The 20,469-nt window shown below is 45.6% G+C and overlaps 2 protein-coding genes across 3 annotated transcripts in view; both read right to left on the reverse strand.

Moving 5' to 3' along the window:
* LOC125940100 (venom metalloproteinase antarease-like TpachMP_A) overlaps nt 1-20,469 on the reverse strand; it is a 212,640-nt gene that overhangs the window by 77,051 nt on the left and 115,120 nt on the right. The window contains exon 1 of one of the 2 annotated variants that reach the window (XM_049655774.1): nt 1,659-1,780. The exons of the other annotated variant lie outside the window; for it this stretch is intronic. The gene's annotated coding sequence lies outside the window, so the exon portion shown is untranslated. Of the gene's footprint in view, nt 1-1,658; nt 1,781-20,469 lie in introns of those variants that run through there. 2 annotated transcript variants of the gene reach the window in all.
* LOC125939842 (venom metalloproteinase antarease-like TpachMP_A) overlaps nt 13,556-20,469 on the reverse strand; it is a 121,162-nt gene continuing 114,248 nt past the window's right edge. Inside the window, exon 11 of the mRNA XM_049655321.1 lies at nt 13,556-13,714. Within this exon, the coding sequence (XP_049511278.1) occupies nt 13,556-13,714 (159 nt within the window). The remainder of the gene's footprint in view (nt 13,715-20,469) is intronic.

Below are 20,469 nucleotides of genomic sequence, written 5' to 3' on the forward strand. Positions count from 1 at the left end.
TTAAAAACGCATCACTGGAGAAACATATAAATGTACATGTATTATGAGGTGCGAGGATATGGCCCGCACACACATAATTTCTTACACATGTTTTATGACCAAATCGCATAGTTACCCATGCGAGAATTGTTTTCCCAAATTTCTACGTATTAGTAGGGCTGACGCTAAAAAAACGAAATATCTTAAACGTCTTACATGACGCGATCGACGTATGAAACTTCCATCATGGCAGTGTAACTGCTCCCATTTTAATTAAACAAATTGATATGCCGTTCTACACCAGCATGAGATTAATAAGCAGAACGAACCCTACATGGCTTTAATGCAATATACCTGCAATATGTTGAAGCACAACAGCACATGCTCTTTAAAAGTATATGTGAAAAACTAAAAGACGGAGCTCTTGAGTTGTTGAACGAGAGGTCAGGAAATCACTCGGTCACTCACGAGACACATATCACAGGGCTCCCGATGTTCACCAAGCTCTGACTTAGCACTTACGCACCTGCTTCGACAAACGAGACATCAGACGTGTCGCATTCACAGGCACCGCAGCTGCGCATAAGCTACACAAGCTGTCCTACAGCCGGAAATCTGCGAAACATATAAATGAAGGGATATTTTACTGACCGCATCTATGTCGAGTTGGTTTCCAACAAAATTTAGTGCATAAACTAAACCATTTTGTTGAAGGTCCTTTTTAGCCTGATGACATGCTAACAAGATAGTGCCAAAAAGAGGCAGCACCAGCAACGGTGTGACTTATAAGAATATAACACATACAGAGAAATTTCCTAATTAATTTTCAAAGTGCAGGTGTTCGCCCTGGATGTTAAAAGTGAAGCGATCTACAACACACAAACAAAACTCATCGTAAAATGTCAGATGCATGCAAATGTAAAATGGGCATTATATTGATAATACCTCTATAGCGCTACTAAGGGTTTGTGAAACAAATCACTCGCTTTTACACGCCACTGCTACTACGATATAATGCGGTAGCAATTTTTTAGGAACGTGTAAGCGGAACATAAAATTATAACTTAAAATATAGACTTGCATAATGTACGTGTATTACCTACGTCCATAAGCAAATGGTATAACCACCATCATCCACTAAACCACAACCAGACACGAGCGGGAGACACTCGTCTTCTACCCATACAGACACACTGACTGCACTGCAATTTAGGCGATGCTTATGGCAACAGGTCGAAAATACTGATAAGAAAAATTGGTCTTGAAAATGATGTCGGTTTAGCATATAAGTGTTGCCATGCTTACAACACAGGTGCATGTGAGACATGTTCTGAAAAGAACAACGAATTCCTATAGAAGCATATTCCTGTACAATTGTCTTGGGACGCGTGGAATTGGCTCGCCCATGCATAACTTCTTCATAACTAACTTATGCGCAGATTGCATCGTTACCCACGCAAAAGTCGTTTTCTTAAGTTTCTATCTGTTAGAAGGTACAAAAAGACGTGTCTTTCTTAAAGTACAACACGAAGGGTGCAACACCTATTATGTCTAGCGAACCATTGTTGCACTAACTCAACATGCTGTTTCTTGTCCCAATTACTTCAATAACTAAGCAGAAATAAGTCTACATGCAAAATGAATATGCGTGCAATCATTTCAAGAATAACATCACTTACTGTTCAAATGAGTATTTTGAAAACTAAAAGACGCCGCACGTGACAGTTTAATCCAGACGTCAAGAATATGCTGTGTCCCACACAGGAGCACCTCCCACTCAGCTGCCGATGTTCGCCACGCTTTGAAATAACACTCACGCATCTCCCAAGGTGAACACTCATCGAAACGTGTCGCCTGCATAGGAACTGCAGCGCGCATGCGCAAGTAATGCTGCGATACTGTCGCAAAGGTGTGAAAAATTTTAATGAAAATTTTGCTGGAAATATGTATGTTCATTTGTGTTTCGAATAAATTCTATTCAATGAGTAAACTAGGAATTTGCGGTCACTCACATGCTAACAAGATGCATCGCCAAATAGAGGCAGCACCAGCAGCGGAGCAACGCAGGAAGCGTACATCGATACAATTTGCCAATTAATTTGACAAATGCAAGTGCACGCCCTGAATGTTAAAAGGGAAACGAACATCTAATATAAAATCAAACGTCATGGTGAAATGTCAGGTGCATGTAAGTGTAAAATGTGTGACGTTATCTGTATAATACCACTGCAACGCTACTAAGGGTATGTGGAACGAATAACTCACTTTTAAACACCGATGATATGAAGAAAAAAATTTGGATTTTTATGAATGTTAGAAAGACTGTCGAAAACAAATACACTGTTCATGGTTTTGTATAAGTTTCTATTCACAGAATGAACGTATCAAATTTGTCACTTTCGACACTGTATAATACAATGAGGGAAATTTTAAAACATATAACCCCGGCCTATCAAGCGCAAGCTAGTTCTAAACTGTCTATTGTTGAAAGGATACATCGGCGTTGGTAGCATCTGTTGCTGGTTTTCATGAAAATGCAGCAACAGGTTGATTCATTTTGGCATCCCTCCTTAGCAGCTTATTTTACAGATTACACATATACACTGATCTTAAAATACTACTATCCAAATGTTCTGCTTAAGCAGAACATTTGGGCAGTAGTATTTTTATAATGTATATTTATGCCATTTCATAAAATTTTGAAAAAATAGAGTATCAGCGCATATGATTTCATAAAAGGAAAAAGAGACCGCATTGAATCATTACTGTCAACAAGTATTATGCAGAGAGATCCACCTTTCCCAGCTCCAGAACCATCAGGATATGCGTTTAGCGTGACGATGACTTTAACGACGCAATACGCAGCAGATGAGTTACGTGAAATCATCGACTACCTACAGAGAAAGGTTGGAGACATCGTCTAGCCTTTTTGTCAGTGACCCAGCACACATTCATTTATTTATAATGTATTATGTTTATCAAAATATTCGGCCGCCGCAAAGGGAAATCTTAACTGGGGGGAACACATGATACAACGTGACGAGGAAGAAAAATACAACAAAAAGGCAATACACTAAACAAGGCGCAATGCAAATTTGCTAGCATAATATACGTAAGAGGAACAAAGATCGGACATGACCATGTATGATGTTCAGGAGTATGATATAACGGACAAAAATGTGCGTTTACACATCTCGGGGCAGTCAGGAGCAGTCAGTGCACTCAAGGAGAAATAACACGTGATGTTGTCTATAGAATGTTGGGCTAGCGGATTTGATGTAGCTGCTGTGGAAATAAAATCGTGAAGACTTAGAGCAAGAAAAACCTTTAAAAGTATGACGTAGCAATGGTAAGGGAGTGGCACGTGGAGTATCACACATTTGAGAACTAATTGTGTGAAAAATGCCTGCCGACTGACAGTAAACATTGCATGCGGCTATCTTCTGGACAAACTCAATTTCGTCGATATGAGAATTTTTTGGAGGTTCCATAGGACCGAGCCATATTCTAGTAAGCGACGAACTTCTGTTGAAAAATGAGGAGCATTTTGTGTACATGGGCCGAACATAGGGTACGTTGCAAGTATCCGAGCTTTTTAAACTAGTGGATGCACGTCTGTTCATTGCGTAGAGGTCAAGGCAAATCCATCAAGAAAAGAAGACCAAGGTGTTATACTGCGACACAATATCTAGTGTAGAAAAAATACTTAAGAAAGTGAGAGAAGATGGGAAAGAGCGCATAGTAATTGCCACGAGAACAGGTTTACAGAAATTTATTTGCATCAGCCAAGTCTCACACGCACGAGGAGAATGGCGCAACCGAATTGTCAAAGACATCGTGATCAATAAGAGCTTGATAGTCTGGTACAAAACACAATCAGCGGCGTACAAGCGGATCATAACACGAATGTTACCTCGGAAATTATTTATAGATGCAAAAAATCCGTTTCGCCATAAGCGTACAGCAATGAGTGCGATAGCAACCACTCAAAATGTTTCACGACGTATGGGCGTCTTGCGCTGGAGTTTGAGATATAGTATGGGCGCCTGGTGGCGGTGAGAGGTTATATGTGGGTAGTACCAGCTTGGGTAGTATTGAGCCCTCGCTGTGGCGCAGCACGTTTCTAGCCCGAATTTTACGTCGATTCGCACTTTTTTCGGCCCTGTTGCGGGTGCGAAAAGGCTCGTCACTTCTCAGAGACCACGCCGAGCACGCTGCGAGCTGGCCACAGCCTAGTTTAACGAAACCGGACTCTCATTGTGCCGTGGGACGTAATGCTGGAAGCAGAAGGAATCGGCGACGCCGATCCGAAGAGACCTAACTCAGCCTCGAAATAGCGTCACCGTCGTTACAGCTGCGTCGTGAGCTGCCACGAGCAAGAAAGCCTAAATCCCAACGTCAGATTCTACCATTTTCTTTCAAGGCCTCACGAAGCGGAGCGTCGGGCGCGCTGATGGCTGTGGAATTGTCATGGCTTTACTCGCAAGCGGGCGACGCTGCTGCAGTACATTGCCAAACAAGACACACCACCGGATGTAATAGCCTTACAGGAAACAGGAAAACACATAGAATCACCGGATATCACACTCATGCGACAGCAGAAGCACGTACAGCCACACTCACGAGCAAACACCTCACTGCAATAGACCACACTTATTCGGACACGGGAATCGATCACGTTTTCACGGAAATAGTGCGGCAGCGCAGGGGCAACACAGGTGTTTTTATACTTACTATATACAGTTCGCCGAAGGAAACGCTGGGACCCCTAGACAACTTGGTGCAGCAAGCGAGGCAGCTAGCTGGACAAAACGGCCTCCTCATATTAGGCGACTTCAACGCGGCGCACGAGGCGTGGGGGTACGTCAGACATACCAAAAAGGGAACAACCTTGTACAACGTCATACAACACCACCGACTTACGATAGTGACGGATCCGACATATGCAACGAGAGTAGGCAACAGCACGGCCCGCGACACCTGTCCCGATCTTGCACTCGCGTCCAGACTTCAGAACGTCGAGCGGGAAAACACTAACGAGACGCTAGGGAGCGACCACTTCATACTCGGCATCTCGGTACAGATGGTAAACTTCCCAAGGAGAAAGGTACGCTCCACCAAAATCACGGACTGGGCAAACTTCCGCAGCGAAAGAGAAACTCAAGAAGCCCAAGCGATAACCGATCTAGAGGCCTGGATTAGAGAACTGCAGGAATCGGTAGCCAAAAACTCCAAGAAGGTTGCACTCACCACGGACAATCCGGCAGTCGATCCGCGCCTCTTACACATGTGGGAAGCGCGCCACAGTCTGCTTAGAAGATGGCGAAGGCAGCGGCACAACCGTAAGCTAAAAATACGCATCGCGAAACTAACGGACGAGGCAGAGCACTACGCAGAGCAACTTGCTCGACAGAAGTGGGACCAGTTCTGTAACTCCCTCCAAGGAACGCTGGGCACTGCGAAGACGTGGACCATACTCAGACATCTCCTAGATCCGACCCAGAACAAGAGAGAAAGCAAGCACACGATGAGCCAAGTACTACACAGCTTCGGAGGCACAGACGGTCAGCTATTGTGTGCCTTACAAAGTAGATATATTGGCCAGCCGATACTTGGTGCAAAGCTAGCGGCTAACTACACCGGACTGGAAAACAGCGAGCTCGACCGGGACATAACGCGTTCCGAGCTGACACGAGCGATCGCAAGACTCACTCGAAACACCACTCCTGGCCAGGACGGAATCACCAACAAGTTGATACGTAACCTGGACGATTCAACCGTGCAGGCAATACTTGAACTCTTAAATGCACACTGGAGCAGAGGGACCTTACCCCCGGAATTCAAGCATGCGGAGATTACACTGACACCAAAGCCAGGAAAAACGCCCTGCCTGGAGAACCTAAGACCCATTTCGCTTACGTCTTGCCTCGGTAAATTGATGGAACGTGTTATCATAGACAGGCTACAGACGCATCTCGAAGAACGTCAACTGATGCCGAACACGATGTTTGGTTTTCGGCCCAACTTATCAACGCAAGACGTGCTTCTGCAGCTCAAAGAGGAAGTACTGACTGCAGCAACGCCGTGCTGCCCAAAAGAAATTCTCGCACTAGACCTAAAGGGAGCCTTTGACAACGTGGGGCACGAAGATATACCATCCATTCTCAGTGACACGAATTGCGGCCGACGAACGTACAGCTACGTGAGAGCTTTTCTCACTGATCGCACAGACACAATATGGCTGGGAAATGTGAGGTCACAGCGAATAGACACACCTAACAGAGGAACGCCACAAGGAGCAGTGCTGTCACCGACACTTTTCAATGTGGCCATGATGAAACTCCCAGCCCAACTCGAGAAAATACCGGTGATCAGACATGCCTTGTATGCAGACGACATCACGATATGGACGGTCGGAGGGTCCATAGGAGAGCAACAAGAGGCATTACAGGAGGCAGTAGACGTCGTAGCAAGCTATGCGGAGGCATGCAGACTGCAATGCGCGCCGGAGAAGTCGGAGCTCCTCATAATCGAGAAGCGCTCACGAGGACGATCAACAGCCCCGGCACCAACCATCCACCTGCGAATAGGTCCTAGAGAGATTACCAAGGTAGACAGACTTCGGATCCTCGGCTTACACTTACAAAAGGACGCGGGCGGAGGATACACCATACAGAAGCTACAACACACGACCACGCAGATCTTGCGCATGATTCAATGAATTACGAGCAGGAAGAGGGGACTCAAGGAACAGGACCTTATCCGATTAGTGCAGGCTCTGATTGTGAGCCGCATTGCGTACTCAGCACCATATTTAAATTTAAGGAACGCGGAAGTGGAGGTACTCGACCGGCTGATACGCAAGGCGTATAAGCAAGCGCTTCGACTCCCACCCGGAACGGCTACTTTTCGCCTCGAGGAGACAGGGGTGTACAACAACGCACGGGAAATCATAGAGGCCCACCTGGTAAGCCAGAAGGAAAGACTACTAAGCACAATAGCGGCACGCTGCGTCTTGGAACGTCTTGGATATTCCGTACGGAAGACCAGCGCACTGACCAAAATCCCAACACGAATACAAGAAACTATGCAGGTCTCACCGATTCCCAGGAACATGCACCCAAACTTCCACATCGGATGGAGACAAGCCCGAGCGCAGGCGCTCGCGAGAAAGTATGGAAACCACCCCAGTGTGTTGTACGTAGACGCGGCCAGCACCGCAAGAAGCACCGCATTCGCCACCAGCGTAGTCGACAATCACGGGACCGAAATAAATGCATCGTCTGTTTCCAGAGTGAGCGCTGCGGAGGCAGAGGCACTAGTGATAGCATTAGCTATCACGACGAGACCGCAGTGGGATTGTGTCATAGTTCTGATGGACTCTCAGGCGGCATGCAGAACTTACTCCAGGGCCAAAATTTCCAGGGCTGCACATCGCATTCTGAATGGAGCGCACCAGCTGCCACCATACATACAAATCGTGTGGACTCCGGGGCATGAGTCCTTACGCGGCAATCAGCAGGCACACGCCTACGCCCGAGCGCATGCACACCGGGAGCCGCGAGATGACCGCGCCGAGCAGTTCCAACCAGAGCCCATACCATTAACCTACACTCACATCCTACAACACTATCGCCTTTCACGAAGAACACTACCCCCACCTCATAATGCTCTCACGCGAGAGAAAGCCGTAATATGGCGAAAACTCCAAACAAACACATATCCACATTTGAGTCTTTACCACGCCATACACCCTGCGCTGTATTCCCATAAATGTCCACACTGTGATCAATGTCCAACACTTTACCACATGGCATGGGCTTGCGCAAACACACCACAGCTAACACCCATAACACACCCCACCACACGGCAATGGGAGGCCGCGCTGTCCAGCGTCGGCTCGACGGACCAGCTCAACCTGGTCAATCGAGCGAGAAGGGCAGCTAAGGCCGCTGGACTCCTGGACTGAGGGGACCACCCACTGCAGAGCGGAGGAGCTACCTACGCTCGCGTGCTCTTTTTATTAAAGTTTATTCTCTCTCTCTCTCTCTCTCGGGCGCGCTGAATAACTTCATTACCCCACTATGAGCAGCACAGTTTTAAGAGTTAAATATCCTCATCCTTGACCTCAAGCCAGCACGTTGAGGCAGTGCAGCAAGGAAGTATTGATTACAGCACATCGATGTTCGAGTGCTGTTATTAAAAGCTATATATATACATCAAGCGAGCAGCGCATGAGCTCGCGCTGCAGCGCGATTCGCACGTAGTACGTTACTGCGAGCTCGTATGCAGTGCATTAGTTGTTTATCAGTTGCTAAAGGGACAGATGGCCGTTACTACAGCGCAGGCATAACTACTGCCGTCGCGGCGCGTACCGTCGTGCGCTCGAGCAGTTCCGTACACATGATGTCTGCTTATCGCTGCTGTGAATTCATTTATAGCAAGCATTTTCTCGCGTTTGTGCGCCTGAATCTAGCAGCGTGCAAACCTTTCCTCAAGTTCAACTTCGTACGTGACTCGCTTCACTTCCGTTTGACACCGCGCTAAAACTTCGCTGCTTATTTTTTGAACGGCGTACACATGTATCGGTGTTGCATAATTTCTTGCCTTTACGCAGCGTGCCACCCCTGAAAAAATCTTCTGCGCCCGATATTCGCGGCAAGCCGTGGTACAACACAACAGAAAGTGGCGGGTCCATATTGTAAACGTGCTTTCCGAAGCAGACGACCCAGCTTGGTACTACCCAGTTTCGGATTGAGGGCGCTTTTTATCACCATTTTTTGCAGCGACCCCTAGGCAACGCAGAAGCCCCATAGGCTTCGTAACTGTAGTGGCAGAATGAATTGGATTAAACTTAAACTGACAAAGAGAACACACATCTGTAGCGTCTGCAGACCCATGAACAGAGAAATTTTATGACCGCGAGCAGCATCGGTTAGAACTACAGGATCTTGTCCGCGTTGTCACCTTTTGTCGACCTCGCGTTCCCGTACTGGGGCATGCTCACGGCGGGCACGATCCGTGCGTCCGCTTCGCGCTTCTGAAGGTGATGGTTTTGTGGACGTTGTCGCTTAGCCTCGGCGTCCTGTTCCCGTGCGGCCCCGTTTGCGCGCCTCCGGCGTTGTTGCAGCGAGCGCCACACAAGCAGCAGCACATTGGCTTCTGCACCAGAACTAATGGAGTGGTCTTTGCTCGTATGCGGGCCTGCCTTGATTCATAGCGTTTAGCGCTTCGTTGGAGCTTCTTGACCGGCGCTCTGGCAACACACGGAGGCATGTTTGCGCTATGTGACAGACGAGGTGCTGCGTTGCGGAGCCACGCACCGGTAAGTACTATTCTAGCCGTCGTACCTTGGCTACAACGTGTGCGAAAACGATGGCACAAGTCGACAGAGTCTGCATGGTCTGCATAGGCTGCATTACAGTGCGTTCCAGCAAGCAAAGTTGTCCAACCTGAGGCCTTAAAATACAGCTTCTTTTGTGCACCAGTCTCTGCAATTGAAACACGAACACGCTTAGGAATCTTTCGCCAGCTGGAGTTCAAATTTTGACCCATAAGGAAATCGCACAATTAATGTAGTGTTCATCAGAAACCATAATAAAACTAAAGGATTTAGTATTTTTATGTGTAGTTGTTGATGACGGCGAGAAATACTATCTTGCACGCGGGCTGTCTTGCACGCGGGAAATTCTTTTAAGGAAGTTCCATTCCCCACAATGCGTTGGTGGACTAGTTGGTGCGAATCTATAATTACTTTGTTTAGCGCAAAACAACGGACACATGAAAGACAACGGGACAAGCCGCTGCTCTCAACTGACATCAGTTTATTGCGTCACTACTTTATAGAGACCACAATCCATAAGAACATGCGTAGTGAGCACCAGGCGCAGCAACCACCACAACATCCGATAACCAGAACGCACTCATGCGACAGAATTAAAAAAAAACAATATTCAGTGCTGTACAAGGTTAAAGAAGGCACACTAACGCATTGTGAACCCAGTGACTGTATGAAAAAGCTTCCAATAACTGTCGGGCCATGGAATCACGGCTCTTTTACAAAATCCTAGTATCATGAAACATATCTTTGCACTTGCATATTTTACAATGTTGAGCTAAATGGGAACCTACAGCTGTCGGTATGGAACGCTCATGTTCTCTAAGGCGCTCATTAACACAGTGGCCTGACTGCCTTACATGCACTTTGCCACATGACAGCGGAATCTTATATACCACACCGACGCTACAACCTACAACCTTCACGTGGTTCTTTTCACAATGAGTTTTTTTTTACTTGTTTTAGAAATACAGCTGCACAACATTGACAGTTTCTGAAGAGGAGAAAAGATTACTGGGATTTTGTATCCAGTGGCTACATTCTTTAGACTGTGAGCCACTCCATGGCAATGCGGCGCAACTTCAGGCCTCTTTTTTGTGTAACACATTTACTTTTGTGACGCTGTCCTTTCAGTTTCTGAAGCAAAACCTGAGAGACTGAGGTCACCACCACAATTGGATAACGCGCAGCCTGCAGCCTATTTAACTGTGCAATGAAATTGGGTCACAGTGTGATGACACAATTTCATTAACGAAGATTCTAGACACATCAAAGCATGGTGCGTTTGGCAATCTTTGAGTGCACAGACGCATAAGGTAAACGTTGCTTACGTGTACGTGGCGAATACATCCAACAGGCGTGACCTGTTTGTATGGATAGTTGCAAATCTAGAAACTGCAGTTTACCTTCATTAGATAGCTCATGTGTGATAATTTAAATTTGGCAATGTCAGTGAACAGAGTTAAAATCTCAGCTACCGTAACGGAGCATCCATTGTTAGTGTGTTTTATCACAAGAAAATCGTCAAGATATTTAAAAAATCGAACCAAGTCATTGTCTGGGGCACTTTTAAGAGCGCGGGCGCCAAAAGATAAAAAGAAACATTACAGAGAGCAGGCGACAAACATGAACCAATACGCACACCATTTTTTGTTATAAATAGCTCATTTTCGTACCAGATAAAAGTATAACTTAGATGAAATTCCAGAAGGGACAAGAAATTTTCCAAGCACAAGCCGGTTGCATTGCGAAAATCTACCTCATCACTTTCTTCGTTGCACGTCATCAAACTACGAAATAGCTGATCGTGCGGTATTGAGTAATAAAGATCTTCAACGTCTACAGAAAAAATGTCGGCTTCTGAGTTGTCTTCCAGGAAAGAAGCAACCTCGAAATAATGTTTTTGGCATACAGATAATCAATAGATAAATGCTTCCACTGTTTTTGCGAAAAGCCACTAGCCAAAACCAGCCAGCAGTTGTTTTCACTGTCTGTTGTACAGAATAGCACATCCGCATGAGCCGGATGTAGAAACGTTTGGTTTTTCATATCTATTTGACGTACTCCGACAGATATACTAAATATATACTAAAAATATTTGTTTCGGGCAATCAAAGGTCAAATTCAAATTCTTAAACAAGAACATATACGCGCCCCAGGAAGACAGAATTCACGAATTAATCATTATTATGTTTTTCAGCCATATAATACTCATGGTGACACATTTTGCTTGAGATTGCTTTTTGCCCTATGAAATTCGAATATAGTTCCACTAGCTTAGGTCTGTTGCTTCAGATAATGTGTGAGCTTTTGAACATGGTGTGTATATGCAGTGCCATGAATGGGATGCGCAATTTTTTTTTGTTTTTGGTGTATTCACTCATTTGTATTGACCACTGAGTCTTTAGCTACGCTTTTTTATTTTTATTTTGCCTTCCCTGTAGTGACTCTCAGTCGGGGTTGACAGTTTTCAAACTATAAGTGAATCACTAAATTAAGTAAATTACAAATGTATTTTCTGATACGCTCAAATGTCTACGCACTGAGTTAGTACAAGGACAGTATACAGCCTCTGCCTTCTCTTACCTCTGTGTTGTGACCCCAGCATAACCATTTTCTCCACTCGCTTCGACAACCATAACTTTGTCGCTTGCATTGTCTTTCTATATATCGCCAACATCACTGTAAGTGGTCTGTAGGAGCTCGTCCTATCTTTATCACCTTTGCTCGGAGAGCTAAAGATTGCCTGCGTATACGCTACCCAATAGGAATTCTTTAGGCATTTGCTTTATGGTACGAGTTAGATGGCCCTGCTCTTTGGACCAAGCTCCTGAACCAGCTGCATTGACATTTCATGCGCTACTGCTGGCGCAGTAATAAGGGAGAGTTTCTGCAAATATTCACCAGAGGAGTTAATAGCTTCTCGGTTTCTGGATCTGCTTGAGTGCAGACTAAGCGTGTTTCTCCGAAATTAACACAAGTAGCTTCACACATGCATCACACCATATCTCCTTCGCATATGCTAGCGTCGTCATCTCTTATAAAACATTGCGAACACTTAGAGTGTTGTTAGTGTCCTCACATGTTTGCAGAATATTTTCGTGCCCCTTAATGTATTTTACGAATGTCATGCACCTAATGTTCACTTGTGTCATTTGTCATTGCAATAGCTCGCTCGCTGGTCTCTTCTATTCCCGGTACTCGCTTCACCTAAGCAGCATCTCTATTTTGTGTCATTCCATCTTTATGGCTCCTGCTTGTTTCCTCTACTCCTGCTAACGCAACTACTGCAGCTTGCGTTATATCTTTGGTCTCCCATTACATGGCTTTTTCTTCCCACTGAAATAAATTTTAGCCGTGTTTGCCTTATCTCCTGCGGCATTAAACCTACTTTTTACTATTATTCCCAGACAGCTGATGATAACAATGACGACGCTGTAAGCAGAATTATCTGGTAGACCTAGTGAGGGTGTAACGAAGCATTCATATTCCGCTGCAAAGATCACCTTAGGTAGACGGCACACTCGAGGCTGAGCATGTGATGCGGTCAATATCACTCACACTTTCTTGGTACCAACACCTGGATAAGGGGTCACGAGGGCCTAATGTGGCCCTAAAGCTCCCTGTGATTTATAATGCTTACCTACGGCATGCTGGAACCGCGACGCTATTATGAACGGACACACCAGTTGTAGGCGCTGCGCCGGCTACGCCAGATGCGCCGTCGAGGCCATTTTGCTTCTGCCATTACGGAAAGTGAGCAGTGTCACTCGCCGCTCACGTTGTCAGCATTAGTGATCTTCACACGTCAGGAGATTTTATTTTTTGCTTTTATTACCAGTTCTGGTCTAGCCTCAAAATGTTCCATTCTTTTGCAATTCAACGTCGCCTTTGTTTGAGCCCGTGCCAACTGCGAGTAATTCTGTTTTGATGAACGCTTTTTTTGATCTCCGTCGTACAAATATTCCTCATGCGCCGACGTTGTAGTCCGTTAACAAACTTTTACACAATAAATATCACTCAAGTTGAGGCATACACATTAACCAGCAAGTAAAAAGCAACAGCGAGAAAGTGGATTAATCAGTCTCGGTAAGGCTAATCTGCCTTTTCGTTGATGAGTCACTTGTGGGAAAGCGCATTGGTAATGTCCCAAGTGAACTTTAGTGCACACAGATGAAATGCTTTTTTATGTCGCGTATATTTATTAGTGAAATTTAAAATATTGTGTGTATTTATTATTTATGTTTGAAGTGGGGCTCCAAGGTCCGATATTTTATCGATGTTTGATCCAGTCGAGGCATAAGATACTTGAATATTAGCGCTTGTCCGATTCAATATCCATTCATGTAATGGTGGTTGTTTACGTGGAACCTCCATGCAAATCCGGCTTTTGCAGACCTGCAAAGAAGAACGTGCAAAAATAGAGCTCCTGAAACCACACATGCCCGAGTAATAAAATATACTCCACAAATGCAGTGGAATTTCTGCACCTGCATTTAATTTAGTGTAGTTGGATTCCTGCACCTGCACATGCATTTAATTTTTTCGACGCAGAGAAGTGTTCTTTGGTCATGTATCATACAACAAATGAAATGAAAAGATAGCTTTTTATTTGTGTTAAAAGCCCTTTATTGCGTACCATTGCGCTGCTGAGCTCAAGATTGCGGGTTTGGTTTCGGCCACGCATTGATTAGCTGCGAAAAGTAAAAACACTCATTTAGGCAATTCGGGCGGACGCTAAAGAATTCAACGGGGTCAAAATTATTCCCGAGAGCCGACTAGGGCGTGCGTAACTAAGATGTCAATTAATTGTCACCCGCAAAACCGTTGAATTTGTTCTCGTTATCTTTAAAAGCAGATTCTTTGTACCCTTCTAATGAAGGAAAGGATCATTTGTGTTGTTTAATTTCTGAAGAAATAGCTCATTTTACTCTCAAGCACCCACCTGATAAATGTGCTGGAGAAGATGGAATAACAGTCGATTTATTCAAAGACGGAGGAGATATCCTGCTTGAAAAATTTCGCGGCCCTTTATACACAATGCCTCTTGACTTCTAGTGTACCGGAGAGCTGGAAGAACGCCAACATTATACTAATCCATAAGAAGGGAGACGTCAGAGAATTGAATAATTATAGACCCAAGTAGCTTGCTTTCAGTATTGTATAAAATATTCACCAAGATAAATTGCAATAAAATCAGGTCAAAACTTGACTTAGTAAAGTAGTAATAGAGGCATACGTGAATACCTTGGCAACTATCTACAAAGATCCCACAGCTACCTTGGTTCTGCACAAGAAAAGTAGAAAGTTACCGATAAAGAAATGGGTCAGGCAAGCAGACACAATCTCTCCAATGCTATTCACGGCATGCTAAAAATTTATTCAAGCTCTTAGACTGGGAAGGCTTAGGAGTGAAGGTCAACGGCGAATATATCAGCAACTTTCGGTTTGCAGATGACATTGTCCTATTCAGCAACAATGGGGACGAATTACAGCAAATGATTGAGGACCTTAACCGAGAAAGTGTAAGAGTGGGGTTGAAGATTAATAGACAGAAAACAAATATAATCTTCAATAGCCTCGCAACGGAACAAGAATTTGGGATCGCCACTCAGCCTCTAGAGTCTGTGAAGAAGTAGGTTCATCTAGGTCAATTACTCACAGAGGGTTCTGATTATGAGAAGAAAATTTACAGAATAATATAATTGGCTTGGAGTGCATGCGGCTGGCATTGCAAAATCCTGACTGGGAGCTTACCACTGTCGTTTAAAAGAAAAGTGTACAATCATTGCCTTCTGTATACAATTGAGGTGTCACCGGCTGGCAAGCTGGAGCACGTGACGTGTACGTCATCAACCCCTATATATACGACTGTGGAGCACACAATAAACTTTCCATTTTGTACAGTCACCATGTAGTGATTTATTGTCTAGATGGAAGTATCAGTGGCGACGAGGAAGAACGAACACAGGGGCAAGGATGATCCTCGGAAAACCACCCGTGCTCGGTGGCATCGAGACTACATGGACGACCTTCAGGATTCGACTCGAGGCTTAGCTGGAAGTGCAAGAGATAGCAGACGAGACGAAGCGACGCGCCATCTTAATATCTTCGTAGCCCGACGCGGCGGTAAGAGTCATTCAAGGACAATTTCACCCAAGGCAAATCAATACCCTTACCTATCAATAAACCGTTGTATATTTGCAGGATTATTATGCGCCGGAAGTCAATGAGATAGCCGCAAGTCACACATTTTTAAGCGAACGCAGCAACCAGGCGAAACAGTACATCATCGCAGAGATTCGGCGACTGGCCGAACAGTGCAATTTTGGAATCTCCCTGCAGCGTATGCTCCGGGATCGAATCGTTTGCAGAGTTGCAGATGAAGATGTCCGGCGGAATTTACTTACCGGGTGTGATTTGACTTTGTCGGAGGCAGAAGACTTCGTCATTTCGGCACAGAATGCGAGCGAAAACACAAGAAACATGCACGCCTCGGAACAGGGGGTGGTCCACTATACGACAATGCCGTCTAGAAAAGGAAGTTTTCAGCAGCGTCTTCGAAAGTGCCAGAGATGCGGAAGTGACACACATTCCTAAGAAGCGTGTTTTCATCAACAAACCATATGTCGGAAGGGTGGTCGGCACGGACATATCGCCCGGGTGTGCCGTTCTGGAACGCGAGGTAAGCCTCGCGGTACCTACGCCATGTTGGCGGATACCGATGATCAATCAACCCACCACGAAGCACTTTATACTCTCGTGGCACATCAAGACAGCAACAGAGACATGGTGAATCCTGTTTTTAAGGAAATTGTTTGGAATGGGGTACCACTTCGCATGATCGTGGATACCGGATCGCCAGTTAGCGTCGTCTCCACATCGGTGTTTCGGGAACATCGACATCATTTGCCACCGTTAACGAATCGGACAGTTCGATTATCGTGTTTTTTGGGAGAGCTCCCCGTAGCGGGTCAAGTACGCATGACTGCATCATACAGACGGTAGGCGGATCTTTAGTCGTCGTCGACATCCCCTGTCCGGCACTTTGTGAAAGAGACATTATAAAAGCCTTCAATCAATCTGGAGTAGCCATGCTGAAACCCAACCTGGTATCTATGATTCAAGCACAACCAGATAAAGCTCTGCCGACTTTACTGGATTAATTCAGCGATGTATTTGTCCCTGGACTTGGGAAATTCACCGGCCCACCCGTTAAATTCTAACTCAAAGAGCAAGCTACTCCTCGTTTCTGTAAGGATTGTTCCCTATCTTATGCATTGGTGGACACAGTTTCGGAGGCGTTGGACCGAATGGTGGCAGACGGCATCTTATCACCAGTAACGAATGCGGAATGGGCCACACCTGTCGTGCCTGTTGTGAAACAAGATTGATCCATCCGCATTTGTGAAGATTTCCGCCTCACTGTGGACACAGCTACGGTTACTGAACAATATCCCGTTCCACGGGTAGAAGACATTTTCGCACGGCTAAACGGCGGCGAAGTATTCACCACTCTCGACTTCACACAAGCTTGGAGTCACACTAACCTTGGACGACAAGGCTAAAGAATTGACTGTGCTCAACGCCCACAAGGGCCTATTCTGCTTCAGCAGACTTCCTTTTCGAGTAAGTTCAACGCCAGCCATCTTTCAAAGACGAATGGACTTGCTCTTCAGAGATCTGCCAAGTGTTTACCATGACGACATCATCATAGCGGAGAACAAAAATGACCTCACACTACTCCGAAAAGTGCTCCAGCGATGACGAGAGAATGGATTTAGACTGAACCGCAACAAATGCAGATTTCGCCAAAAAGAAGTAACCTTTCTGGGTCACCACGTGGATGCTTCTGGCCTCAAGCCGAAGGATGACAACATAGCAGCTGTCATGAGGGCCCCGACGCCGACTTCGGTGAAGGAACTCAAGGCATTTCTAGGATTGATTAATTACTATGCCAAGTTCTTGCCAAATTTGTCTAACCACCTGGCTCCACAGTCACCATGTAGTGATTTATTGTCTACACGCGACGTATCAACAATCATGGCAGACACTTGGATGTTAACGAAGAAGCTCCAGAACAAGTTAAGGACCGCACAAACAGCGATGGAACGAAATATGTTAGACCTAACGTTAAAAGACAGGGAGAGAGCGGTGTGCATGAAAGAGGAAACCGGGATAGCCGAATTCTAGCTGACATTATCAGAAAGAAATGGAGCTGGGCAGGCCATGTAATGCGAAGGATAGGTAACCTGTGTATTATAAGAGCTACAGAATGCACACCAAAAGAAGAGAAATGCAGTCGATAACGGCAGAAAACTAGGTGGGGTTTTAAGATTAGAAACTTTGCAGGTGCAAGTTGGAATCAGCGCAAGACAAGGGTAACTGGAGATCGCTGGGAGAGGCCTTCGTCCTGCAGTGGACATAAATACAGGCTGATGATGAAGATAATGATGAATTATACAATTATGAAATTAACCCTTTACTTCCCTAGATACACGGTTAATGAGAAACTCCTAGAATTGGGAATCGATAATATCCTAGAGGCACACAGACTAGTCCAGCTGAAGAGGCTATAAAAAACTGAAGTGCTAAGACACATACTGGATGATCTGGGGATCCGATATGGATCCACACACACCTCAATATGTAAACTTTCCCTAATATACTACAGACACTTAAGAATAGACCCAATACCAAAAACATGCATGCTGAATATCACAAGAACAGAAGGAGAGCAGGAGCCAAACCTCTACGTAAGCACTACTCGGGCCTGCAGGATATACTTCACGTCGACGTTGCAGAAAAGTCAAGTCAAAATGCCTTCTCTATAGGTATAGTCAACAATCAAGGCCAGGCCCACTCTGCAGCAACAGTTTAGTTGCAAGCCTCCAGTGGAAGCAGAAGCGGTAACTATAGCTCTGACTACAAATAGCACCACCGAAACAATTATTCCGCGATTATAAAACTGCAGTTAAAAACTTTGGCACTGGCAAAATCTACAAACCGGCTCTGCAAATACTAGACAAATATCAACCACCTGATCGCCAGATTCAATCATCTGGATCTTGGCACATTCCTCCCAACCAGGAAATGAGCTGCCCCGAATTATGCCCGATGTTTTGTCAGCCAGGAACTGGGAGGCGTCGACCTGAGTGTAGCCAAGAATCGCATGGTTACGTTCCGCGAAATTGCCATGCCCTAGCGCTAAGGTAGACAAAACAATTTGCTATCTCTGAGATAGCAACAATATGTTATCTCTGAGACCGCTTGAAAGCAAAACGCCAAGTACCGACGCATTTATAAGCCACCATAACTAGCCAATTTAGTAGCCAATATGCGGAATCATCAACTTTAACCACTGATTCATTTACTCCAGTCGCTGAGTCTTCCACCTTTAATCGCTGAGTCACCCACTATAATCGCTTCGTCATCCCTCTTAATTCACTCTGATTCCACTTAATTCGCTTTGTCATCCTTCGCAATTCGCTTTCATTCTACTCATTTCACTTGTCATCCCACTTAATTCGCTTAGTAATTATCATTACTCTGAATTCGCTGTTTCCCACATTCATTTGCTTTGATTACTTTTAATTCACTTTGATTCCACTCACATCGTATTGAGTCATTAATTCAGTTTGATTCCTTTTAAATCGCTTTCCCCTCCATCCTAATTCGCTTTGATTCTTCCTAATTTGCTTGGATTATTCTTAATTCCCTTTCATTCCCCTTAATTCGCTTTATTATCCTTCTTAATTCACTTTTTCATGCACTCATGCCCAGTCATGCTTTGGCCAGCTTACTTTGACTTTAACTCACTGGGGAGCTCACTAATCTTTTATTCCGATAGCAATTGTATGGACACCCCAAGCGGATTTCTGCCGTCAGCGTTGTCGTCGCCGTCGCCGTGAAGTTCCGTATAAAGTCCAACGGCGACGCAATCGTCGCCGCGCGCCGTATGCGGTATGTGCGAGTGAAAGCGCGCAAGGGACGTGCGCTTTCATGGGTAACGAACGCACGGCAGAGAGCAAACGCGAATTCTTCCGTCGTGCGAAAGCCCGTGAGAAGACGGGAGGTTGGAAGGGGAGGCGACGTTTATCTGCTTCACCAAATGCGTATTTATATAAAAACGTTGCAAGGCGAGAAGGTGGTAAATACTTCCAACGTTGCTCTAACGCTGGAACCGCATGGCGCGTCTTTCGCGAGTGAAAAACGCGTCGCGCGGCGTGCGCCCGCGGTGCCGCCGTCTCGCGAGCACCCGCACAAAAAAAATCGAGTGGCGCATTCGTGCCACGTCTTTTGGGTTGCCAGACAACATAACTCCCAACGAGATGAATTGTCTCTGTTACCGCATATATAATATGCCCTTAAAATTAGAGAAAACTACAATAAAAATAATCCTCGTCTAATCTTCAGCGTTGGCGCCGTGTGTAAAGAAGCCTGTCGCATCCTCGACGGCAAAAGCATTGCCACCTGCACTCTCACGTGGTTCCCCGCTCACATGGGATCCATCATGGGAGGCCCCACAAACCTTAAAGAGCTGGCCCACTCCAAGGCGCGAGGTCTCGCTTTCCGCGACCATGGAGAACTCCCCGGCGGGCCAGGAGTGGTGGAGAACAGAGATCAACCGACAACATACAATGAAATTACGCAGCACTTTTATCTCGGCAGGAGAGACTCTCCCCTTCCTCACAAGAAGTTAAATAGAGCGCAGGCATTGACCCTCAGATTATTGCAAACAGGCTCGTATCCCAGGCCGGCTTTATTACACAAGCTTTATCCCGACACTTATGCCAGTAGTTCTTGCAGGCACTGCATTGACTGCGCTAGCTTAGACCATATGCTCTAGCGTTGCCCCTCGTTACGAGGCACGGAACAAATAAATGAGGACAAGTGGCTCTCCGCTATCAAGAGCCCCGATGCCGGGGCGCAACTATGGGCTGTCCAGAGGGCCCACGATGCGGCGGTCGGGCATGGCCTGACTGTCCCAACGTGGGAGCGGCCTGCTGCGCGCTGAGTCGCGTACATCAGGACGTTCATTAAAGTTTTACATCCATCCATCCATCGTGCAATTACACAACAACATTTTTTCCAATGTTTACTTATCAAGCTTCATTTCAAACAGCAAGATTGTGTGCGAGACTGCTACTGTC

Source organism: Dermacentor silvarum, chromosome 9 (genome assembly GCF_013339745.2).
Source record: "Dermacentor silvarum isolate Dsil-2018 chromosome 9, BIME_Dsil_1.4, whole genome shotgun sequence".
Taxonomy (NCBI): domain Eukaryota; kingdom Metazoa; phylum Arthropoda; class Arachnida; order Ixodida; family Ixodidae; genus Dermacentor; species Dermacentor silvarum.